General features: G+C 46.1%; 1 protein-coding gene and 1 long non-coding RNA gene across 5 annotated transcripts in view; both read right to left on the bottom strand.

The window, feature by feature from the left end:
- The window catches only part of ARHGAP27 (Rho GTPase activating protein 27), a 62,562-nt gene that overhangs the window by 11,563 nt on the left and 24,427 nt on the right, over positions 1-26,572 (bottom strand). For 3 of the 4 annotated variants that reach the window (XM_081883929.1, XM_081883927.1, XM_081883928.1), the window contains exons 3-9: positions 10,058-10,507; positions 7,953-8,147; positions 6,594-6,698; positions 4,672-4,739; positions 3,633-3,720; positions 2,053-2,157; positions 365-463 (exon numbers count right to left, since the gene is read on the bottom strand). In XM_081883929.1, the coding sequence (XP_081740055.1) occupies positions 365-463; positions 2,053-2,157; positions 3,633-3,720; positions 4,672-4,739; positions 6,594-6,698; positions 7,953-8,147; positions 10,058-10,507 (1,110 nt within the window). Of the gene's footprint in view, positions 1-364; positions 464-2,052; positions 2,158-3,632; positions 3,721-4,671; positions 4,740-6,593; positions 6,699-7,952; positions 8,148-10,057; positions 10,508-22,385; positions 22,536-26,572 lie in introns of those variants that run through there. The other variant, XM_081883930.1, reaches the window with a different exon arrangement.
- The window catches only part of LOC309354459, a 91,446-nt gene that overhangs the window by 44,603 nt on the left and 20,271 nt on the right, over positions 1-26,572 (bottom strand). The window lies entirely within an intron of this gene.

The following is a 26,572-nucleotide window of genomic DNA, read 5'->3' as shown; positions in this document are numbered from 1 at the left end:
TCCCCTGGATGAACATAAGGCCTTACCTGTCCCCCCAGGGTCTATGCTTCCCTCTTCCTGGAAGTCCTTGCTAACCCCTTAAGTTATGTCTGCCATAAAAACACCTGACAGGAACCCAACTGAGGTTTCTTACATTTGGGGCTGGCCCAAGACATTTTGGCACCTGAGGCAGACTGCAAAATGGCAGGCCACTCCTTGACAGGAAAGAAGGGGTGAAGGAAGGAAAAAGAGGGTTGGGAAGGAAGATTGGCATCGGGATCTGCTATCCCTGTGAATTCTTCCACCTGAGGCAGTCGCCTCACCTTGCCACATGGGTGGGCCGGCCCTATCTGTGATAAAAACATAGGACAAGCCCCACTCTCACCAGTTTACTGATGCTGTCAGCAATTGCCTTCTGCCATGTGCTGATGATGCACTCTGAATCATGCCGGATCAGGTACTCGGATCCTTCCCGTGTCTTCAGCTGGAACAGAGGAACCACCGCATTGTGACATCCAGGCAGAAGATGCTCACCACAACCCCTAGAACTCAGCAAAATGCGCCCCAGATTCAGTACAATTCTCACGGGTTTTTCATTGAGGACGTTCCTATACAGTACTTAAAAATTTCTAAAAGGTGAACGGTGCCAGACCTCAGAGCTAAACCGCAAAGCCTGCCCTCTAGCCCACCCAGCAACTCTGCCATATAATGCACAAATTGGAGAAGGGTGGGGTTAAGGGACTACTGAAACCCTTTTGACATCACAGGGGGGGACCTCCGGGAGCAGTGGGTAATTTTATGTAAAATATGATGTTATAAAATAAGTGGGCAAATTTGAGGGGTCTGTGGGGCATTAACTTTTTTTAAAAATTGTTTTACATAATAAACAAAGGGGAATCTTAGGGGCCCTAAAACAAGATTTGGGGGGGCTGGATATGGGCCATGGGCTATTGGGTTAACCACCCCTTCTGTAGAAGATACTAGCTGTACAAACAAGACATTGCTGGACAGCATTCTGCTCATACAGAACCTCTTCCAGCTAATCACAGAAAGGTAAAGGTAAAGGGACCCCTGACCATTAGGTCCAATCGTGGCTGACTCTGGGGTTGCGGCGCTCATCTCGCTTTATTGGCCGAGGGAGCCGGCATACAGCTTCCAGGTCATGTGGCCAGCATGACTAAGCCGCTTCTGGCAAACCAGAGCAGAGCACGGAAACGCCATTTACCTTCCCACTGGAGTGGTACCTATTTATCTACTTGCACTTTGATGTGCTTTCAAACTGCTAGGTTGGCAGGAGCAGGGACTGAGCAACGGGAGCTCACCCCGTCGCAGAGATTCGAACCACCGACCTTCCGATTGGCCAGTCCTAGGCTCTATGGTTTAACCCACAGCACCACCATCAAACGTGGAAATGAAGTTACTGAAGTTTTATATAGTGTGAGATTTACTTTCTGCACCTAAGATTTGCTGCTAGTTTCCTTCATGTTCCAACGGGGTCACTGGAAACGCACACGACACATCTAACTGTTGAGCAGTGTCAGACTCATTGTATGCCTGGCAGCTCCAGAGACAGGCTTTCACAGGGAAAAAGACTCGGCTAGATTTCCCCACCACTTTAAACCAGGTTGCCATGTACAAATATGGACACCCGATACTAATCTTTTGTAACCGACTCAGCGCAAGACACATTGCACGGCAACCATAACTTTCATTTTAAAGAAGTGGCCCATATTTAGGAAATGACAAGATTCACTTTTAATAAGTCTAGTCTTCATAGAGGAAGATGCTTGGAAGATGGAGTGTTGTGGTTTTGTGGCCAAAACTCATCTGTACCATCAGCATTAAGACTGCCTTAAAAGTCTGTCTGTTTTTTAAAAACGCGTGTTCCCTTTTTTCCAGTGAAGATAAGTTTGTTGAATTGATATTTGCAGGAATAGCCACATTCAGGCATGTGTAACAGACAGATTGCCTGGTGAGGAGCAGCACAGGCCTGTGTTGCTTCCTCCTCCATGTACTTTGCCATTATCTGTTGCTATGGAAACAGAAGCAGAGATGGGGACCACCATCCTTTACCTCCAAGACGTTCTTTTTGCTCGACTTGTCTTTTGCAGCCCAAGAAAGTGTTGCTCCACTAAGATCCACAGTGTGCTCAGGGCTACTCAACACGGAGGGATGTTTCTGAGGGTGAAGGTAGGAAATAGAAGCAGCATGGAAGTCCACATTTTATGACTGCTCACAACTACAGAGAAAACAAAAATCCCACCCACTTACCCATCAAACTATACCCTGCAGAGAAATTATGGGGCTTTCCAGACACCCTTTTTATGGTGCATTTACGATGGTCTGTGCTCATGATGCTATTGGGGCAGTCACACAGCTGAATTTCCAACCAGTGCATATTGTGTAACTTCCTTCTGAAATCCTGCAACTTTTTATATATCACAAAGATTGGGCAGGAGGAGATGCCCTGTTTTTGTTGTGCTATAGTCCCTCTGGACAACAATAACATGCATGCATTGACTTGGATAAGTACCACTGAACAAACTAGAGCAGCCTGGAGGGGTTCCAAAAGATCACTGGCTCTCAGTACGTTTCCAAGCACAATGCAAAGTGTTTGTGTTGACCTTTAAAACTCTATAAACGTCTTTGGCCCTGTATACCCGAAGGAGTGTCTCCACCCCCATTGTTAAGCTGGACTCTGGGATCCAGCTCCAAGAACCTTCTGGCGGTTCCTTCACTGTGAGACGTGAAGCTACAGGGAACCAGGCAGAGGGCCTTCTCGGTAGTGGCACCCACGCTAGGCGTTCACACTGGGTCACAGATCAACAGCGGAGCATCTGCTTTTGTCTTGTGTGTAGTTATCTAAACCTTTTCATGTTGTAAGTTGCCTTTTATTATTATTTTAATGTATTTTATTTATGATTTTCAATTTTATACGTTTAAATAATTTTATATTCATTTTAACATATCATAACTTGCCAGAGCGGTGCATGCTCTGGTTATCTCCCGCTTGGACTACTGCAATGTGCTCTTCAAGGGGCTATCTTTGAAGGTGACCCACAAACTGCAACTAATCCCAAATGCAGCAGCTAGACTGGTGACTGGGAGCGGCCGCCAAGACATTATAACACCGGTCCTGAAAGACCTACATTGGCTCCCAGTACGTTTCCGAGCACAATTCAAAGTGTTGGTGCTGACCTTTAAAGCTCTCAATGGCCTCGGCCCACTAGACCTGAAGGAGCGTCTCCACCCTCATCGTTCAGCCCAGACACTGAGGTCCAGCTCCGAGGGCCTTCTGGCGGTTCCCTCATTGTGAGAAGTGAGGTTGCAGGGAACCAGGCAGAGGGCCTTCTCGGTAGTGGCACCCACACCCTGTGGAACACCCTTCCATCAGATGTCAAGGAAATAAAACAAATATCTAACTTTTAGAAGACATCAGAAGATAGCCCTGTATAGGGGAGTTTTTAATGCTGGATGTTTTATTATGGTTTGGTATAAGCTGGAAGCTGCCCAGAGTGGCTCGGGCAACGCAGTCAGATGGGAGGGGTACAAATAATAAGACAGCAGGCAGCTGGGGGAAGGCTGAGGTTTGGTGGAGCAGCCTCCACTGTCTGCCTTTCAACTGGGGCAGCAAGCCAGGGCTGAGGACTCACCACACTGCTTGACGTGGAGTGTTTTGAGTCCTTGAAAAAAGTCAAGACACCACCTTCCAGGACAGTCCATGAAGAACTCCAATTCTTCCTAAGAGGGGAGAAAGGGAAAGAAGAGAAGGAAACCTCATTCACAGAGCAGTGCTAACTGAGCAGCGTGAAATGGAGGAGAGGAACTCTGTCTGCCTCAAGGGAAAAGGTTTTCCTACCCTCAGTTATCCTGATTCCCCTTCCACCCGCCCCTCGCTCCGCATTTCTGTCACCAACTTTGGCGTGAGGGAGAGTTCACACATGCAATTATTACAACAACCAGGTCTCATGCCATGCACCTCTCCGCAAGTTCAGGGCCTCTGATGAAGAGTCAGCAAGGCAGAAGGTGGGACTTCTCAACTGAGGGAATCAGGCCATGGTATTTGGTCGAAGGAAGAGATGGAGACAGAACCAGGAAGCCAAGCTGAGGTCAGTTCCAAGGAAGCAGTCCAAGCAGGGCAGAAAGGAGGAGACAGAAGGGCTGGGGAGGAGGAAGAGACAGAGGACCAAGAAAGTCCAAGGAGAGATGTGGGAAGAAGACAAGATGGTGAGCCTGAGCTGCTGAACACAGAGAAAATGCTTTGCTGCACGGACAGAAGTCCTTTCCACCCTAGGGCCTTTTGGAACTGCCCTTCTGCAATCAGCTGGAAATGGAATTAAAGCACTGCTGTTTTGTGCAGCGCTGTTTATCCCACAACAATCCTGCAATGAAATCCCAGCTCTGTTTACACAAAAGAAGTCACTCCCTGGCATGAAAGAAACTAGGCTGCCTCTGATTCAAGATGGGGCCTACAAGCTTCCGTTGTTTAAAAAAACATTTGCTTTAAAAACTTTTTTTCAAAACCAAACACACCTTCTCAATTAAGGAGAGACACATCTTCAACACCCGCTTTAAAAGAGGAGGTTTTCAAACGGCTTGGATCCAGGATACCTGGGGGATTGATTGACCCCATACCAACCTGCCCCAAACCCCAAGATCAGAAGGAGATGCACACAAACAAATCATTCTTACCTCTGGCGTTTCCCTTTATCAGCAGTCTTTGTCCGAAAGAGCATCCCAGCCTTTTCAAGTGTTTTTAACTGAGTGGAGGGGAGGAAAAGGCTGTAGTTTAAATCTGTCCTGGCTGAGATCCCGTAACATTATTCACCCCCTTCCCCATTCCTAATACAAGCCTCTTGCCGAGGAAAATCTGTGTACACACCATACATTTGAAACATGCCCCGCAAGAATCCTGGGACCTATAGGTAAGGGTAAGGTAAAGGACCCCTGGACGGTTAATTCCAGTCAAAGGCGACTATGGGGTTGTGGCGCCCATCTTGCTCTCAGGCCAAGGGAGCCGATGTTTGTCCGTAGACAGCTTTCTGGGTTATGTGGCCAGCATGACTAAACCACTTCTGGCACAACGGGACACTCTGACAGAAACCAGAGCACACGGAAACACCGTTTACCTTCCTGCCACAACAGTACCTATTCATCTACTTCACCAGTGCAAGTAGATGAATAGGTACTGTTGTGGCAGGAAGGTAAACGGTGTTTCCGTGTGTTCTGGTTGTGCTTTCGAACTGCTAGGTTGGCAGGAGCTGGGACAGAGCAACAGGAGCTCACTCCATTGCACGGATTCGGACCACCGACTTTCCGACCAGCAATCCCAAGAGGCTCAGTGGTTTAGACCAGGTCACCCGCATCCCTATCACAGATCTACAATTCCCAGAAACTTTAAGAAACTAGTTTCCAGGATTTTTTTGAGGGAAGCCGTGTGCTTTCAGCAGCCTCTAATGGGCATCTCTTGTTACTTATGTGAATGACTGACACCAATCAGTGCATATCCTGTCACTTCCTGCTAAAATATTGATACCACAAACACTTTGTCCCCAAAGTTCTGTTTTCACCTCTGTCCCGCTTCTGCTGCACTACAGACAGCAATAATAGGGCAGCTCTGGGGAAGCATCGCAAAAACAACTTATAGAACAGAATAAATCCACAGTGACACACTACTGGACCGCCTCTCCCGGTATGCTCCACGGAGAGCCTCAAGGTCCATAAATAACAACACCCTAGTGGTCCCGGGTCCTAAGGAAGTTAGATTAGCTTCAACCAGAGGCAGGGCCTTTTCAACACTGGCTCCGGCCTGGTGGAACGCTCTGTCTCATGAGACCAGGGCCCTGCAGGATCTGATTTCTTTCCGCAGAGCCTGTAAGACAGAGTTGTTCCTCCTAGCCTTTGGCTTGGAGCCAATTTGATTCCCTCCCCCTGTTTCTTTTTTCTTTTTCCTTTCTCCTCCTGTGATGAGGCCTGCATGTTAATATTTTATTGTTTCAATATTTTAATTGTTGTATTTTAATCTTGTTTTTAAGTTGTATTCATTCAACTTGTTTTTATTATTGCTTTTTAGGCACCCTGAGCCCAGCCTTGGCTGGGGAGGGTGGGGTATAAATAAAAATTATTATTATTATTATTATTATTATTATTATTATTATTATTATTATTACTGTACTATGGGGCAAGAACATACTGCAGAATATAAAACAGCCGCCTGGGGAATGCCCTTAGGCCACATCCAATATTTAAAGGACTATATATTAAATTTAAATGTACCAGTATGTTTGCAGATGTGGCCTTACATGTGATGCCCAGTCTCCCAGTTACCAATCAAGAGAAAACAGAAGAGAAATGGAAGAAGTGGGAATTGTGGCCACAAGAGTTATCAGCTGACTCTTTATGGAGCGGAAGGAAATTGGGTCCTCAGCTCACCACCCTATAGCATCTTATTCATTTCTCTCCCCCCCTCCCCCGCAATCTTTCCACAGATGAACCTTGTAGCTCAAAATGCAGGAAGGATCAGGAAATCCGCATATATCCCTTCCTCAATGGGATATGAATTCTCACTTCAGATTTTCCTTCACCGGTCCAAGACAATTCAGAGTTTTCCTTACCTGTCCCTCCTTTGGCCCAGAGAAGGGTACCCAGTTTCCAAAAGGGCTGCTGTCCAGGCTGGACCCACTGCTGGTACTGTGGTGATGGTGGCCGGATGCAGCGACCTGGAAGATATCCTTTTATTAGCAGGAGCAACACAGAACAGGGGTATGTCGCAAGCTGCTGATCAGGCCACAGTGCCCTTGAAGCCCTGCCCAAATATTCCTGTGTTTGTGCTGATATTAAAGGTAAAGGGATCCCTGACCATTAGGTCCAGTCCTGGCCGACTCTGGGGTTGTGGCGCTTATCTCGCTTTATTGGCCGAGGGAGCTGGCGTACAGCTTCCGGGTCATGTGGCCAGCATGACTATGCCGCTTCTGGAGAACCAGAGCAGCGCAAGGAAATGCCGTTTACCTTCCCGCCGGAGCGGTACCTATTTATCTACTTGCACTTTGATGTGCTTTCGAACTGCTAGGTTGGCAGGAGCAGGGACCGAGCAACGGGAGCTCACCCCATTGTGGGGATTCGAACCGCCAAGTCCTAGGCTCTGTGGTTTAACCCACAGCGCCATCCGTGTCCCTGTGTTGATATTACCACAGAAGAAAAGCCTTGCCGACAGCTAGTCCATATCATTTAATAAGGGCTACCAGACACAGAAAACAGAGGAAAAAATGAATTTTGACTTGTGTGTTTTTTTTAAAAAAAACTTTCCTCAAAGCTTAATCCCCAAATCAGAAGAAGAATCTTCACCTTGAATTTCTGCCCCCAAAGCAGCTTTTAAAACAGGCGCAGGATCTTGGCAGCTTTAAAAAAGGCGGCATTTGTTATTTTCACAGGGTTGCTGGTTTCATTGACCACTTACAATGTTTTGTATAACATGATCACTTGCTATAACGTTTAGTGATGATCATCTGACATTTCCTTAATGGGCATCAAAGGCCTCAAGCGGTTTTTTTCAATGACCCATGACAACTAGTGGCTATAACAACAGGCCAGCCAAGAGGACACACTTTCTGGTTAAAATGGGGAATAAACTCCAGCCTTCTTCAGTTTGTAGCAGAGGGGGCAGAAACACAGAAGATTTAAGGGTGTTACAAGGCAGCTGGCAAACAGGTCTGAGTTTTTACAGCTGGGTGGCCAAAGTAGCCTTTGGTGGAATAAGATTACGCTTATTTCCATTTGGGAATGCTTATCTCCTCTTCTGTGCTTAGTGACTCTGCGCACGCTCTTTCCCCTCAAAGAATTCTGGGTACTGTAGTTCCCCCTCCTGGAGTGACAACTCCCAGCAACCCTGAACGAACGACAGCATGGCAAACTGTGGCAAATGGAGCATGGTTACCCCAGTGCACAGACCCACAGGCTTTCCGAGCCCTCCTTACCGGGTTGGAGGCATACTGGTCACCATCAAACACCAGTCCTTCCTGGTTGCCATAGGACGGCCAGCCTTGGTATGCAGAGGGGACGCAGAGTCCGTCCAGCGGCTGGTAGGAGCCAACTGGAGAATAATCTTCTTCGGGATAGGGCTCAAGTTCATCGGGAGAAAGATTGGGGTAGTCAGTTTCTGGAGTTGGCGGCTGAAGGAGGTTTCAGACAAGAGGTCAGCACACAGCATATTGTCGAACAATAATTCCTTAATTTTTTCCTCAAAAATTATGAAACCAGTATTGTCATGTGGACTTTTTAAATCAGATTTTTTAAAATTTAAATTGGATTTTTAAAATAAAATGCCTTTGGAGGAAAAATCTTTCTAAAGATAGTTTTCTATTTAAGTTACACTATAGTCCATCAGGAAATAAAGATTTGTTATTAAGTTTTTCATGTGTGCTAAAACTCAGTCTAAGGTTTTTTTTAATTGTTTAAACACATCGGTTAACAAACATGGATACATCTGCTGTAATGTTGTTTTAATTCAATAAATTGTTTAAATTGTTATTAAGGAAATGATTATGTTTCTCCTTCCAATAAAGTATAGTAGAAAAGTTGTCCAAATATAAACAGTTAACTTACTAAACCTCACAATAATTTCATAATTACGGTATCTATGTATTTCTAATAGTATAACCAAATGAGTAATTTCTGATAAAACTGTAAAAACTACTCTGAAAATTTACTATTCCAAAAACGGAACCTTCATCTGGTTGTAAACATTAAGATTATACCAGCAAGAATGCGTCTTTCTGTAAAAAAATGATTTAAACCAAGTCTCACTGACTAGTGATTTAAATCATGATTTAAATCGATTTGATTTAAATCAAATCCACCCTGCTTACAGGCTCAATCCACACACAGCCTCAACATCAAGGATAAATTATTTGGACCCTCGTGACCCTCTTTGCCACATGGCCCTAGAGGAAAAATTCTTACTTACTCCTAACATGGAAAATCAGGCCATATGTGTTCAACCTTATCAACCCGTCTTTCCACGGGCAGTTTCCCGGGCCGTAACTTTCTATCCACCAACATCTCATCCAGGGCCGGATTTAGGTTTGATGAGGCCCTAAGCTACTGAAGGTAATAGGGCCCTTTATATGTCCAGCTGTCCTTTGTCAACAACAAATGGTTGCCGTTTTTTGTGTTGAATAGACGCTATATAGTAATCTATGGACCTAATAGGTATCTAAAGCCATTTGTACATAACAAAATATGTATTTTATCAGAGTAATTGTTGAACTGAAATACACTTAAGAAGTATATTTTGGGGGGAGGGCTCCAAGAGAGTGGGGCCCTAAGCTATAGCTTGTTCAGCTTATACCAGGGGTCACCAATCCAGTTATCCCTCAGACCTTGGGGGGGGGGGCGGACTGTATTTTGGAGGGGGGAAAGGAACAATTCCTATGCCCCACAAATAACCCAGAGATGCATTTTAAATAAAAAGGACACATTCTACTCATGTAAAAACACGCTGATTCCCGGACCATCCACGGGCTGGATTGAGAAGGCGACAGGGACGGATCCGGCCCACAGGGCTTAGTTTGCCTACCCATGGCTTATACTGTACGTAAATCTGGCACTGGTCTCAATCCTGGCCGTAGATTGTCCTCAGTCCTCACTACATGAACTAGACTTCAGTGGGCTATCTACTGCATCAGAACATAGCTGTCAACTTACAGATTTGAAAATAAGGGACCAGCAGCCTCGAAAATAAGGGATCAGCAGCCAAAATAAGGGATCAACAATTACTCTGATAAAATACATATTTTGTTGCGTGCAAATGGCTTTAGATACCTATTAGGTCCATAAATTACCATATAGCATTTTTCAACACAAAAAACTGTGACATTTTGTTGTTGACAAAGGACAGCTGGACATATAAAGGGCCCCATTACCTTCAGTAGCTTATTTAAGGGACATCATCAATAAGGAACAGCAGCGAGACATGGTGCTGGGATAAGGGAGTGTCCCGCCAAATAAGGGACGCTTGACAGCTATGCATCAGAATTTGTCCCCCACCCCAAGACCCAGTAGACCCCTCCCCGACATTTACCCTCTGATCCACAGGGCTGTAGGGCACAAACGCAGGCTGCATCTCCGGATAATTGAGGGTTTCGTCCATTCGGGGTGCGTCCCACGACGTCTCGCCCGTTGATGTGTTGTAGAAGAACACCTGCCCGCTGGCCTCGTCTACATATTGGTCCCACTCGGCAGGTGTGGCAGGGCTGAGGGCAAGCAAGGGAGAGCAAGAAGGAGGGGGACTCCCGTTGCCGGCAGGACCGTCAAAGGGAGGCTCCCACGTCGTTTGGCCAGTGGCTGAGTTGTAATAGAACAAGCGGCCACTTTCTGCGTCCGTGTGGGTCTCCCAGCTGGCCGGGGGGCTGCTGAGGTGGGGCTGAGGTATGGATTCAGTTTTGCTCGCAGTGGAGGGACTCCGTTCCAACCGGAGCTCCTGGAGATTCACATACACAGGATCTTCAGCTACCTCCTTGCTTGGCTGAGGCTGAAAATAAGAAATGAAAGAAGTCGTCGTCAGCCAACTGCATCATCACACAATTACGTGACACACAGAGGCAGGACTCCCAAAGCCTCCAATCCACAAAAACATGCTGGATTTCTAATGTTTGGTCAGCTGAATGTGACTATCTTCATCTTTTGTAACACCCAAATTTCCCTCGTCATCTAGCTCCTGCACGTTTTATTTCCTATATTCTTCTATTACCCTTGCTGGTACCTTTCCCGGGAAAATCAGAGGCTCACTATGTCAGGTTCCTATTGGAAGACTGGACAAACGCTCGAACATTAGCAGCGGTGAAGTTTTTGTTGGTGGTTGCAAAAACCAATGATCCCTATTTTTAAGGTAAAGGTAAAGGTCCCCCTGACCATTTGCTCTAGTCGTGGCCAACTCTGGGGTTGCGGCGCTCATCTCGCTTTACTGGCCGAGGGAGCCGGCTTACAGCTTCCGGGTCATGTGGCCAGCATGACTAAGCTGCTTCTGGCAAACCAGAGCAGCGCACGGAAATGCCGTTTACCTTCCCACCAGAGCGGTACCTATTTATCTACTTGAACTTTGACATGCTTTCGAACTGCTTGGTGGGCAGGAGCAGGGACCAAGCAACGGGAGCTCATCCCATCGCGGGGATTCAAACCACTGACCTTCTGATCTGCAAGCCCTAGGCTCTGTGGTTTAACCCACAGCGCCACCCACATCCCATCCCTATCTTTAAGTCTGAACAAAATGCTTGTTTAACCTGGAGGTAGGCTGTCTGAATTATGCATTGCTTTGTAACGATATATTGGGTTTCGGGACCGTAATAAAGATTGATTGATATTCCTCGCTTTTTCTCCTATTAGGTAATGTTAACTCAGGGTGTTTCCAGACCACCTGAGCATTCACTCAGATCGGCTTGCAGGGAGGCCAGACAACGGTGCATCAAAGCAAGTTCCACCTCACATTTTCTGGAGCCTTTCCCCCATCACTTTCCTTACAGCAAAAGGCTTGACCTTTTGGGAAAGCAGGCTTGTTGTCCAAGACCTCCTAATCAAGTGCACAACCTGAATTGGCCAGGATGTGACTGAATCCCACCCCAGTACAATGACATGTCTGACAGAAGTGCCCTCAATGTCCCGAGAGCGATTCACATTGAGGTTCGGTTTCTCTTGGTTCTCCAGCTGGTCTGGTTGGCCCTTGCCAGTTGTGTCCAGCAGTGATTGTCCCTGTTCCAAAAGTGGGTTTGGTAGTCCTTTGTCCCTATCAAACCTGCTTTTGTCTATTGAAGGATGTAACTGAGATATCCAAAGGAGGATCACAGGGAGGGCAGCCCATTCATTTCCTGAAACTTACCTGAATGCAGCACCTAGAAAAAAATCAAGCAACACAGGCCGACTACTTTGAAATGGAGCAAGAGACTTCTGCAACAAAGGACTTTTGGAAACGGTACATGTACAAAAAACATAACCCTGTGCAAGCATATAACTGTATGTCAGACTGTACACTATTACATCGAGAAAATTTCTTTACAAGTTGAAAGGAAGGATCCATTAAAAAGAAAGAAAGATAAATATAGCATAAAAAAGGCTTTGCCCAGGGAATTTGCTTTTTTTGTGCCAGTTCTGAAGTATTTCCTCTTCTTTAGGCTGCCTCAATTCTGATTTCCTTTAAAATAGTTTTAGTTTTATTTTTACCGGTAATTTGTGGTTTTCTCAGTGCTTACTCTGCATCTTGGTTACATTCCATTTTTTACACTTCATGGTTTAAAACTTTTATTTGTGAACTACACAGAGAAAGCTTTTATTAATGGCAACATACAAATGTTGTAAATAAATATAACCAACCATTTTAAACATTAAACTTATATTGTTTCCTGGTGGACAGGAGTTTCCAGGATCAGTTTGCTCTGTGGTGAGACAGCAAAGGAAGTTTGCAGAATTTTCTATAGTACTCCAAGCAAGCAGACCTACATTCCAAGTAACAAACAGTTATCCTGCACCCCTGAAATATCAAGATGGTTTTTCCCCCTTTCCATTCAGCTCCCCAAACAGCTCCTTTTTATCTTTGTCAAGTTCAGTACTTTTCCCCGCTTTCCACATCTCTCGGCTCATAGCTAGAGTTACTACCTTTCTTGCACTGGGTCAGCCTAAAAATAAGTGATACTCTTGGCATAATCTTAGCTCCATGTCAGGAGAGCTTCAACTGCTAAATTTCTCTCTATCTAAGGGAGGGGAGATGATAGGTCAAACATTTTGGGCAGGGCTGGCTCCGGGTTTGCTGGATTTGTATACCCCACTTCATCAGAAAACCGCAGGGCAGTTCACAACATAAACGTACAAAACAAAAATGCAAAATACATAATAAAACAAAAGCAAAACAACCCAAAAACCCACAAGACACATTTAAAAGGCCACAGAATGTTTATCAGCCAAACAGCTGGTTGAAGGGAAATGTTTTTGCCTGGGTCCTAAAGATATGCAATGAAGGCACCAGGCGATCCTCCCTGGGGAGAGCATTCTACCAACAGGGAGCCACTGCAGAAAAGGCCCCGATTTCAGGTTGCCACCCTCTGGACCTCTCGTGGGGGAGGCACACAAAGGAGAAGCTCAAATGATGATCACAGGGTTGTGATGGCAGATTTCTAATCAACCCTGGGTAGCTGGGCCTAGCCATCATTTGCATTTTCCCTTGATGCCCCAGAGCAACACTGAGACAGGGGTAACGAGGGAGATTAAAAGGGTGCCTAGATCCAGGGCAGATGTCATTGCAGGGGGCTGATGACCCCCAGGGTCCCTTCCCAACCTACAATTCTATGGTTCATCAGTGATGAGCTGCCCAAGGGCTGTACCAGGGCACCTCTGACTCGGGAGTCCCATTTGATTGAAGGCCTCACCCCAGAGCCTGTTCGCTGGTGTCAAGCCCGAGTCCCTGAACATGTGCAACAGGGGCAAAGAGTGCCTCTGAGCAAGTGTTGAGCTGCGCTAAGTGAATCAGAGCCTAGCTGTAGGACCGGCTTTTCTGTGCCAGGACTCAGCCTTGATCATTATACGAGATGCGTTGCCGAGTTTCGATCAGTCATCACTGCAAAACTATACAGCCAGCTGCTCCTCAGCTGAGAAAAAGTTTTGCCGGCATGATCAAGCAGTGATACCTCCCTCCCTGCCCGCTTTGAATAGTGAGTTCATTCTGCAGCTTCCTATTGGCACCTCTGCTCACGCATCCTCACTCAGCTTCCTCTGTGCATGAGTTGCTACTAGACTTCGGAGCGGTACCTATTTATCTAGTTGCACTTTGACGTGCTTTCAAACTGCTAGGTTGGCAGGAGCAGGGACCGAGCAACGGGAGCTCACCCCATCGCGGGGATTCGAACCGCCGACTTTCTTATCGGCAAGTCCTAGGCTCTGTAGTTTAACCCACAGCGCCACCCGCACCATGTGTACTTGGCTTTAAATGCCAGAACTGGAATGAGCAATAATGTGTACACAGCCGCTCTATTCCCCAGTTGCTAACTATAGGTCTGGATAGCAAAAACAACCCTACACATTTCCTGTCAAGTGTTTCCCACTTTTGAGTGGCGAGAAGCTCCACAGCTTTTCCTATGAACGAGAAAAAATAGATTCACAACTAGATTAGGGCAGTACCATAAATGTAGGTGTGCCTCAGTAATGCAGGTCTTTATTCTAAGTCTGATTCCCAACAGCGGCTGTGGCTGTCACAGGCAGCTGGTAAAGGTGTAAATGAGTTAATTCTGGCTAAATTCCTAGCTTTTCTTCCTAGAATCATAGAATTGTAGAGCATGAGGGGACACTGGGGGGTCATTTAGTCCAACCCCCCAGGAATCCTGCGCACAGCCACCTCCGAGTGGGCTCGAACCACCAACCTTCTGGTTAACAGCCAGACGCACTCCTTAAATTCAGAAGATATCAAGTGTAGCCTCAGTTTCTCTGCCCGAACTTGAAGGCAAGCTGCTCATTTGGGAAGCCATCCTGTTGAGGGAATGGTCTGTTTCTGCCTGGGTAGCTCAGTCGGTAGAGTATGAAATCTCAGAGTTGTGGGTTTGAGCCCCACGTTGGGTGAAAAATTCCTGCATTGCAGGGCACTGTGGTGTCCCTTCAAATTCCACGATTCTGTGGATGTCGGTGTGCAGTTCCTAAAGAGCTTGGGTCAACTGCTTCCACCTGGGAGTGTGGGGATCAGCACATGGGTAACACAGGTGGCGCTGTGGGTTAAACCACTGAGCCTAGGACCTGCCAATCAAAAGGTCAGCGGTTCGAATCCCTGCGACGGGGTGAGCTCCTGTTGCTCGGTCCCTGCTCCTGCCAACCTAGCAGTTCGAAAGCACATCAAAGTGCAAGTAGATAAATAGGTACCGCTCTGGCAGGAGAGCCAGTGTGGTGTAGTGGTTAAGAGCGGTGGACTCGCAATCTGGTGAACCGGGCTGCTGGGTGACCTTGGGCCAGTCACACTTCTCTCAGCCCCACTCATCTCACAGAGTGTTTGTTGTGGGGGAGGAAGGGAAAGGAGAATGTTAGCCGCTTTGAGACTCCTTAGGGTAGTGATAAAACGGGATATCAAATCCAAACTCCTCTTCTTCTTCTTCGTCTTCTTCCGTTACTTCAGTAACTTCATTTCCACGTTTGATGGTTGTGCTGTGGGTTAAACCATAGGGCCTAGGACTGGCCAATCAGTCCCTGCTCAGTCCCTGCTCCTGCCAACCTAGCAGTTTGAAAGCACGTCAAAGTGCAAGTAGATAAATAGGTACCGCTCCGGCGGGAAGGTAAACAGCATTTCCGTGCTCTGCTCTGGTTTGCCAGAAGCGGCATAGTCATGCTGGCCACATGACCCGGAAGCTGTACGCCAGCTCCCTTGGCCAATAAAGCGAGATGAGCGCCACAACCCCAGAGTCGGCCACGACTGGACCTAATGGTCAGGGGTCCCTTTACCTTTACACATGATATTAACTACAATCTACAGGTATCTTTTAGCTTCTAGAGAAATATTCCTGTTGGATGTGCTTTCCTGAAAAACGGCAACCACCCCGTTTGAAAACGCAAGCCGCAGTTAAGCTGAGGTGTGTACATTTCAGGCAGCTGTCACACAAGCGCAGACGACAGCTTCAGTGGTGAATTGGAGTTTGCGCAGGGAAACCAAGCAGGTAAAGAAAGGGAAAGGACCCCTGGACTGTGAAGTCCATTCAAAGGCGACTATGGAGTTGCGGCCCTCATCAAGCTTTCAGGATGAGGGAGCCGGTATTTGTCCACAGACAGCTTTCCAGGTCATGTGGCCAGCATGACTAAAACGCTTCTGGCGAAATGGGACACCGTGATGGAAACCAGAGCACACGGAAACACCATTTACCTTCCCGCCACAGTGGTACCTATTTATCTACTTGCACTGGCATGCTTTCGAATTGCTCTGTTTCAAGCAGCCAATGTGCACATAGCCGAAAAACACACTGGCCAGATGTGCGTAAGGGGAAGAGATTCAGTTCAGTTCACATTTGAAGGCAAAGTACCCTAATTTGCACTTTCTAAAGAACAACCATCCTTCAAATTTCACACTTGTCCAAATTTCGGACTTTTCCAGTAATGGGCACAAAACTTTCATGTACCAAGTAAAGGGTCTGCAAAAATGCATATATTCATGAAAAGGATGCTGCAGAAAAATAAATAAAAAGCAGACACTGTCCTACCAATTTAGAAGTAAAGGTACGACACCTCCAGGAGGTCATGTGATAAGGTAAAAACATATACAATGAACTAAAGAAGATCTTTAGATATACGTTTTTGAAAAAGCCAGAGGATATTGTTAAGAATGATCAGAAATTGTTCTTATATGCAACAACAGCAGCGAGGTTATTATTAGCTCAGGGTTGGAAACAACAACAATTGCCAACAGTAGAACGGCGACAGAAGGTATTGGAATATGCAGAAATAGCTAAATTAACGGGGGAAATCCGACAACAGGGCGATGAAACATTTCAGAAAGTATGGGAAAAAATTATGTCGTGCATAGGAAAAATAAGGTGAAATAGTGAAACCAGTAGAATTGAAATAAACCTCATAATGAGAAATACAAAGAAAATTCTCGGATAAATAAAAATAAGAAGTAAAATGTATAATGTGGGTAATGTAAATAATAGTAGTTGTAAATGAATATAGACAGACAACAAGAATTGTATATATAGAAGGACTTATTTGTTTATAGATGTATCATAGACAAATATGGAAATAGAAGAACAATACAGTGGTACCTCAGGTTAAGAACTTAATTCGTTCCGGAGGTCCATTCTTAACCTGAAACTGTTCTTAACCTGAGGTATCACTTTAGTTAATGGGGCCTTCCTCTGCCGCTGTGCCATTGCTGTACGATTTCTGTTCTCATCCTGAAGCAAAGTTCTTAACCCGAGGTACTATTTCTGGGTTAGCGGAGTCTGTAACCTGAAGCGTCTGTAACCTGAAGCGTCTGTAACCCAAAGTACCACCAGTGGCGTAGCGTGGGTTGTCAGCACCCGGGGCAAGGCAAGTAATTTGTGCCCCCTGACCCGTGGATTTGTGCCCCCTAACCCGTGGATTTGCGCCCCCTAACCCTAACCCCCAGATGTTGCGGCCGGTGCGGCCGGCCCCCCCTGCACCCCCCACGCTACGCCACTGGGTACCACTGTATACAAAATGGATGAAGACAATGCGAAAAATTTAGAGGTGCTATAAAAAAGCCAGAAGAAGGAAGGAGGGAAGTCAGCTCTTAGGAGGAAGTATAAATGTAAAATGTAATACAATATCTGTATGTGGAGTATGTAACTGAAAAACCAATAAAGATTATTCTATAAAAAAGACACGTCCAGGAGGAAGAGAAAGACATGTGAATGGATGGGGGGGGGTGTATGTGAAATCAGGGGTGATAAGGGAAATGGCAGCTTCCAATCGGAAAGTCAAATCCAGGACACTAGAGAAGTATGGGTTAAGGGTTTAATTGCAATGGTGTGACTCTGTAGAAGGAAGCATCCTATGCTCCCGAAACAGGCAACATAAAAGGCAGAGCTGAGAGGTGATCCAAGCATGGACAAAGTTCAACAGTTCAGACGGGCATTCTCCTTGAGCCAAGTTGGGAGCGCTCAGAGCCAGTGGGTGTTGGCTCACAAAGATGTTAGGAGCTTACAACAGAAACAGGCACGGAGACAAGAGTCTCTGAGCTGACTCTGAATGGGGGAAGTGGCCGCTTTATTCTTGGGCAGGCGACGGCCGAGGGCTGAGGACATAAATAGATCCCAGGTTGCAAAACTCAACCCAGCCAAGAGGAACTACCGAGGCAGAGAGCAGGCTGGGGGGAGAATATCAGTCCAAGTGGAGCAGCAGGGTGGACTGTACAGTGGTACCTCGGGTTAAGTACTTAATTTGTTCCGGAGGTCTGTACTTAACCTGAAACTGTTCTTAACCTGAAGCACCACTTTAGCTAATGGGGCCTCCTGCTGCCACCGCGCGGTCAGAGCACGATTTCTGTTCTCATCCTGAAGCAAAGTTCTTAACCTGAAGCACTATTTCTGGGTAAGCGGAGTCTGTAACATGAAGCATATGTAATCTGAAGCGTGTGTAACCTGAGGTACCACTGTATAGCTTTTGGGGTCTCCCACAACTCACCCTACACAACACAAAAGCAGCACACAGACTCAGCTGTCTTTCGGTCAAATCTCTTTCAGTCGTGAACTAGGCAGCTATCAATAATAATAATAATAATAATAATAATACATTTTTATTTATACTCTGGCCAGAGCCAGGCTCAGGGTGGCTAACACCAATAAAATTACAATAAAACATAATGGGGGGTGGGGACAAACAAACAAACCAGTTCATTAAAATACAAGTTAAAATACAATTTAAAATGCAGCCTCATTTTAAAAGTAGCCCATAGATCAAAACCATAAGGGGAGGGAAACATAAGGGTCAGACTGAGTCCAAACCAAAGGCCAGGCGGAACAGGTCTGTCTTGCAGGCCCTGCAGAAAGATGTCAAGTCCCGCAGAGCCCTAGTCTCTTGAGGCAGAGCGTTCCACCAAGTCAGGGCCAGTACTGAAAAGGCCCTGGCCCTAGTTGAAACCAATCTAACCTCCTTGAGGCTTGGGAACTCCAAAGTGTTGTTATTTGTGGATCTTAAGGTCCTCCGCCGGGCATACCAGGAGAGGCAGTCCCATAGGTACGAGGGTCCTAGGCCACATAGGGCTTTAAAGGTCAAAACCAGCATCTTAAACCTGACCCTGTACTCCACTGGGAGCCAGTGCAGCTGGAAAAGCACTGGATGAATGTGATCCCGCGGCAAGGACCCCGTAAGGAGCCTCGCCGTGGCATTCTGCACCTGCTGGAGTCTCTGGGTCAGCTTCAAGGGCAGCCCTGCGTAGAGTAAGTTACAGTAATCAAGCCTGGAGGTGACCATTGCATGGATCACTATGGCCAGATCAAGACTGGTCTCAAGGCGCTTCCACACAATCTGTTTATTGGGCGCTCACCCCGATCTGTTTGCAGGGAGATTAGACAACCTGGGCAAACAAACATTCACTCCGATTTGTTTACGGAGCGGCCGGTGCAAGTATTAACCCAAGCTTCTCATGACATTTTCTCACCACCTTCCCTATTGCAAAAATAATCCAATATTTGGGGGAATCGGGTTTGTTGCACAAGGCCTTGAATTGCACAACCTGAATTGGATGGCAAGCGATGGGAAATAGTAACCGAATAAGAAATAACCCTCCATTCTCAACAAATCTGGACCTGAAATATGGGCACGGGCTACAATGTTCCTTCTTTGCAAAACTTCAGAGCCAGATTTGGAGGAGAAACTGTGACCCGATGATAGCAAGGGAATCATCGCTCTGCGTATTCTATCACTGAATGCAATTCTGCAGCTGTGCCCTGGAAAGCCCTGGCTGAGTTTATGGAAGTGGAGGCGCCAGATTTCACCCCCAACAGCAGACATGGGTGGAGGCGGAGAAAACCTATTTTGTGCTCTCTTCAAATCACTCAGCTTAAAACACCACCAGGGCCACTTTTAAGTCGTCTGTGGCGACGGGATCTTTGAAGGCCTGAACATGGAGAGCAAAACAGGTCTGCTGCAATGAGGCCACTGTCTCCCTTAGGCCAGCACCCTGTCTTCAAGTGAGGTCAGCCAGTCCCAGAGGCAGAACATGAAAGCAGGACCCTATGCTCAGAATCTAGCATTCAAAAGTAAACTGTCTCTGGATACAGAAACCCCACTTTGTGGTCAAGGCCGGCCTACGTTACTGGTCTGTATTAAGGATCACAAAGAAACTGCACGAAGCTCTTGGAACGCAGGAAAAGCGTCACTTCAAATATTTTTAGTGGCCGGCTAACAGTCATGGTACTGGAGGAGACTCTTGAGAGAGTCCCATGGACTGCAAGAAGATCAAACCTATCCATTCTGAAGGAAATCAGCCCCGAGTGCTCACTGGAAGGACAGATCCTGAAGCTGAGGCTCCAATACTTTGGCCACCTCATGAGAAGAGAAGACTCCCTGGAAAAGACCCTGATGTTGGGAAAGATGGAGGGCACAAGGAGAAGGGGACGACAGAGGACGAGATGGTTGGACAGTGTTCTCGAAGCTACCAGCATGAGTTTGACCAAACTGCGGGAGGCAGTGGAAGACAGGAGTGCCTGGCGTGCTCTGATCCATGGGGTCACGAAGAGTCGGACACGACTAAACGACTAAACAACAACCAAACAGTCATGCAAACTGCTCGAAGACCTCAGTACAATCCAAACAGTTGCAATCTCATGCATGCTTATTCCAGAGCAAGTCCCAGTCATTGTGGCCGTGACTCCAGCCAGACTGACCTGCTCTTTAGGCCGCAAATGGGCCCTCCAAGCTGCTCTTTGGAGTAATAGCATCAGCATATATTTTAAAAAGCGCCCCCCCCCCATTATGGCATCCAATTCCAAGAGATAGTACACAAGCCCCATCTGTGGTCTCTTTTAAACAGGCTGTAGAAGGCTGATTTATTTACTGTGTCCTTTGGGGGTTGGATTAGAAGGTCTGGTATTCTTCAGTCTCGTTGCAGGGCGCAATATTATTAGGGCACCACAGAAATATTCAGATGATGGTCTTTGGGGGAGAGGGGGATAAAAAAAATCCCAGAAAAATCTCTTCAGAGAAAAATTTAACTCAGCTCTCCATTTATCATATTAGCCCCCACTTTCTTGTCCCTGACTAAATTTAGACCTTTGGCATTTTTACTTCCCCTTCCTGTCTCAGTCTTGCCAATGTGGGGAGGAGGAGAAGGAGGGAGAGCAAACCCCAAACAGCTCTAAATTGCCTGAGCAAAGTTCAGGTCCTGAAAAGGCTTTTCCTTGTCCAAAGGTGCAAAGCTCCATAAGTCTGCCTGTTTTCCAGACAGGGCACCAACTTTCAGTTCACGGTGCTTTTGGGGGAGGAGGGACAGCAGATTGTGAAACACTTTTTCATGCAACACTTAAAACGCAGAGCAAGTTCTAGGCCTGGCCAAGAGTGGATACATCAGGATTTCACACCTCTAAACATTTCCAGAAGCCAACTTTACCTTATTATTATTATTATTAGTTTTTAATGTTTGATGTCTTACTGTGTTTCACTTTGTTGTCAGTCACCTAGAGGGTAATCCAGTCAGATGGGCGGCATATAAACAATAAAAATATTATTATTGTTATTATTATTATTATTATAGCATGCCACTGTTTAGAAAAGCAGTGGTAAATACTCTAGCCCCTTGGCCTCTTCCCACTGTAACAGCTGCATGGAGCATTGAATGCAGTCAAAGAACGGGCTCGCTGCTCTAATCTACAGGCCTCTTGTGCTTTCCACAGAAATCTGACAAGGCACATCTGCTGAAATCTGTGGCACTGTTTTTGCTGTAATTGTATTTTAAGTTATGTTGGGAGCTATAGTCTTGAGACTCTATTGTACAGGGAGCGGCGGATGTTTCAATGTTTTAGTTGACTAGTTACTACATTCATTAGATCTTATTTATTATTTATCTCATTTCTTTACCGCTGTATATTCTTAAGAAAAAAAACCCCAAAGCGGTTTATAAACACGTTAAAACGTCAAGTAAAAACAACCCAGGATAAAACATTACTGATGAAAGGCAAATATAAAGCATACGTTCAAAGCAACACAGTTAAACACTGACTAGAACTATTCCTACATATTTTTGTTATATATGCATATATATTTTGTTTAGCTTGTCTACCTTGTGCACCTTCTTGTGCAAAAATGTTCACTTTTGAAAGACAGGATATAAAATCTAGAATAAATAAATAGATTTACCAGTCACAGAGGTGCTGCGATGGGGAATCCTGCGTAGGCCCATCTTCTGACAATCATGGGATAGAGCCCCAGAGCTTTGGGGTGAGGATTTTACATGGTGGAAATTATTATGAATTTCCTGCTGTCATCCACCACCTCTTCTAAACAGGGTGTGATGTAATTTAATCAACAATTGGAATACCCTTCCCCCTTGTTGAATACTTTCTAAAAGGCGTGCATGAACTTCCCTAGGAGTCTCATATTCCTAGCCCCAGATATGCAAGTGACCCACTGCAGCTATTCAACAGAGAGAGAGAGAGCAAACACTCTGCACATGCCCAGAGGCCCTAACACAGGCACCCCCGAACTCGGCCCTCCAGATGTTTTGGGACTACAACTCCCATCATCCCTAGCTAACAGGACCAGTGGTCAGGGATGATGGGAGTTGTAGTCCCAAAACATCTGGCGGGCCGAGTTTGGGGGTGCCTGCCCTAACAGATCCACATATTTCCAGCCCTAGTCCATGGAGTACAAGGCAAGTTCTGCACCACCTCAAAAGCAAGCGCTAAGCAGCACTATCTACCTTTCCCACATCACCATACCTTGGGAAGGTCAGGCGGACGACGTGATTTGCGCCGGGAAAACGCTCTGGGGACCCAGTCGCCCATTGCCAACGCCAGCCAAGAAGGTATGTCACAGAACCCAGACGCAGCGCCTTAATGGGGAGAAAATGGCTGAGGGCGGGCGGGAAAGGGACAATTCACTTTCTCAACCACCGGCCAATCACGAGGGAAGGAGCAACACAACGCAGTGCACAAAACAAGAACCCTCGCCGATTGCCTTCTGCAGGTTTCCTGTTGAGGTTTGTGGGATAGATCAGTTGCTGTGACAACAGAGGCGTTAAGTCCTACCTAATGCGCTCTACTGACAGTTTCATAGTCAGTCATCAAGACTTCCTCCTCTATGCTCCTGGGGCCAGGCGCAGGGAAATGCCAAGGATTCAGTCCCTCTGCAAATCCTATGTTTTTTGACCTGGGAGCCTTACATTCCAAAGGGCTCCAAAGTTAAAAGGTAAAGGGACCCCTGACCATTAGGTCCAGTCGTGACCAACTCTGGGGTTACGGCGCTCATCTCGCTTTATTGGCCGAGGGAGTGGTACCTACTTATCTACTTGCACTTTGACGTGCTTCCGAACTGCTAGGTTGGCAGGAGCAGGGACCGAGCAACGGGAGCTCACCCCGTCGGTGGATTCGATACACCTGAGCTCAGTATTAGTGTGGTGCTAATAACACCAAGGTTGCAGGTTCAACGCCTGGATAGGACGCCTGCATATTCCTACATTGCAGCGGGTTAGACCGGAGCCGGATTTATGTTTGATGAGGCCCTAAGCTACTTTATATGTCCAGCTCCCCTTTGTCAACAACAAATTGTCGTTGTTTTTTGTGTTGAATGTATGCTGTATGGTAATAGGTATCTAAAGCCATTCGCACATGCATAATGTAAACAGGTAAAGGGACCCCTGACCATTAGGTCCAGTCGTGGCCGACTCTGGGGTTGCGGCGCTCATCTCGCTTTATTAGCCGCTTTACTGGCTTTTTGTGACCAGCATGACTAAGCCACTTTTGGTGAACCAGAGCAGCACACGGAAACGCCGTTTACCTTCCCGCCGGAGCAGTACCTATTTATCTACTTGCACTTTGATGTGCTTTCGAACTGCTAGGTTGGCAGGAGCCGGGACTGAGCAATGGTAGCTCACCCCCTCGTGGGGATTCGAACCGCAGACCTTCTGATCAGCAAGCCCTAGGCTCTGTGGTTTAACCCACAGCGCCACCCGTGTCCCATATGCAGAATGTAGGCACACTATATATAGAAATGAGCAAAGCAGTGATATTTTAGGGAGCAGGCTAGCAGGCGGGGCCCATTACTTCCATCATAGGAACCTACACAAAACAATGTTGCTGTGTGTAGGTTTTATTATATTTGTTTTTTATCTTATATTTTGGAAATGTATAGCCAGTGGTTTTTTCCTTTAAATTTTTTTGGGGGGCCCAAGAGAGTGGGGCCCTAAGCTATAGCTTGTTTAGCTTATACGTAAATCCGGCACTGGGTTGGACGAGATGATCCTCAGGGTTGCTTCCAACTCTACAGATCTATGATTCTATGAAATCTTAGTCCTGCGACCATAATAATGGTGGGGCTAGCAACCCCAGAACCAGACTCTGTTTTTGTATGCTAATGACCTTTCATAATGACATCTGTACAAGCCCATGACAAAACAGCAGCTAAAATATACAGTATACCGAACGGGGAGACAGGAAGGATACATCACCTTTGAGACAAAAGGTGCTACGGCAACTCAGGGTACTTTATTAAAAGAGGGAGAAACTTTACTGGGTAGGTAGAAAACTGAACACACCCTCCTCACAGTTACTCTGACCTTGACGTGTTTGCATGCGGCCTGTGAAGTATTAGATCACTGGGTGTGTTTTGCAAAGCAGTTATGCGCAAAAAATTAAATCAGAGGCCAACAAGAACTCTGAGGCACCCGCTGCAATAAACCTGAATTTTAACATTCCCAAGAAGCAGCATGCTGAGGGCTGGACAGGAGGTGCTGGTTAGCGAAAGCAAGCGGTAAACTCGAGAATCCACATAAAAAAGCAACTTCTCACGTGCTGGTACTTCAAGACAATCAAACTGTCCATCTCTCCCACCCTCGCCTAAATACCTCTATGCTTAAAGCATCTATAGGCACTGCAATCCATCAACAACCCTCTTCCATCTTAAAAGGATGCCTTCGTGGGAGACTTTGCAAAGTGGGCTCTTGCCCAAGAAAACTGAAAATAAAACAGGTGATTCACAGTGCAACCATTTGCATGTTTACTTAGAAGAACGGATCGTGGTACTGAGGGGAGACTAACAGGCCTAGCAAGTTGAGTGTGCATAAGATTGTCACTGTCACATCTCTCTACTTAAGCCTCATTTCTGTATATCAGTATGTGGTGTTTCTGTTTGTTTATTCAAATTTTCCCATGCAACCACAAAAAACACAGATTCCCATCCAGCTGACAGATTGAGTTACAGTGGTACCTCGGGTTAAGTACTTAATTCGTTCCGGAGATCCGTTCTTAACCTGAAACTGTTCTTAACCTGAAGCACCACTTTAGCTAATGGGGCCTTCCTCTGCTGCTGTGCCACTGCCGTACAATTTCTGTTCTCATCCTGAAGCAAAGTTCTTAACCTGAGGTACTATTTCTGGGTTAGTGGAGTCTGTAACCTGAAGTTTATGTAACCCGAAGCGTATGTAACCCAAGGTACCACTGTACAGAAATATAGTATGAGATGATACCGAGGGCTAAACAAATCAAACCTGTATGTTCGTTTATAAGGTAGCTGCAAACTGCACCAATAAGATTCCTCACCTTTGCTCTACCCTCAAATTAAGAGCGTTTAGATGGATCGCAAACAGCACAAGAGAAGCTCAGGAGATTCCTTTCGGCCACTTGGGACAAAAACAAGTGTCTTATTTGATGCCACAAGACTTAACACACTGCGACTGCTCTCCTGGAAACCTTCATCCAGAAGTTCTCAATGAGATCTGCCAGGAAACACCACTCACTACCTTACAAAACAGTTAAATGCCTCTAATTGCCACTCGTAAAAATGCAAAAATTTGACCAAACTGCAGGAAGCCGTGGAAGACAGGAGTGCCTGGCTGTGCTCTGGTCCATGGGGTCACGAAGAGTCAGACACGACTAAACGACTAAACAACAACAACAAAAATGCAAAATCTCCACTACAAACCGAAGAGAAAAGGACCTGTTTTACATGCAATACTGCGTTGTGAACCTGCCCAAGCCCCCATCTTCATTAAGAGAGGAGTCTTATGGCTACACTTTTGATGAGAAGCACCTGCTCAAAAACTCTGATCAGCAATCTGAAATTTACACAGGGAGATTTACACAAATTTCTACTTACCCCGGGAGCAAAGAAATCGCTACCTTAGGGCCTTCAGCCACACTGGTCACTTTGCCTAGCTGGATTTTTCAGCAAACAGCCCCACCCCGCCCTGCTAGGACAGGTAAGGCAAACGGGTCATTTGCATAAGAGAAAAGGGGCGAGGCCTCCCTGGTTTTAACCCTCTGGTTGCCTCATTCGGCCCCTGGACTCCTCCTCTCCCACCAAATCACCTGTAGAGAACCCGTGGCTGGAAGGCAGAACTACCACGAGACAGGATGTGGCTTCCAAGCAGGGACAGGTTGTGGTTTTGTTGTTGCTGTAATAACCCTCCCCTGGAGGCCAGCATCCACCAGGGCGACGCTGTTTTTAATTCAGCCTTTTGAGGTGCAAAGGAACAGGAGGAGCAACTCTGAGAAGATGCAAGGTGCACTATTTCACTACTAAGTGCACATTTCACTACTAAGTGCACACACTACTAGGTGCACACACAGTTGCACCTCTGGGACGGGGGGGGGTATTCCCCAAACAAAGGCTGTCACTTGCATTTTTAAAATATTGCAATTTTTATTAAAATTTTAAAAAGAATGAAAGGGTGACAGTGTCATCTTTCCCCCCAGCATTGCACATATTCAATCATAAATCAATCATTTCTGCGTCAATCTGCTTTGAAATTAGTTTAGAATGAAAAGCAGAATAGAAATGGATTTTAATGGAGATTTTTGTTAAGAATCCTGAAAAAATACATTCTAAAATTACATTTATCCCCAAATACACATTTTTAATGTATCTTGGTACTTTTTTTTTTTTTTTGAACAGAGAACTGTATTGCAAA

The sequence above is a fragment of the Podarcis melisellensis genome, assembly GCF_964234715.1.
Source record: "Podarcis melisellensis genome assembly, chromosome: 13".
Classification (NCBI taxonomy): Eukaryota; Metazoa; Chordata; class Lepidosauria; order Squamata; family Lacertidae; genus Podarcis; species Podarcis melisellensis.
This window is presented reverse-complemented; position numbering and strand designations above follow the sequence as displayed.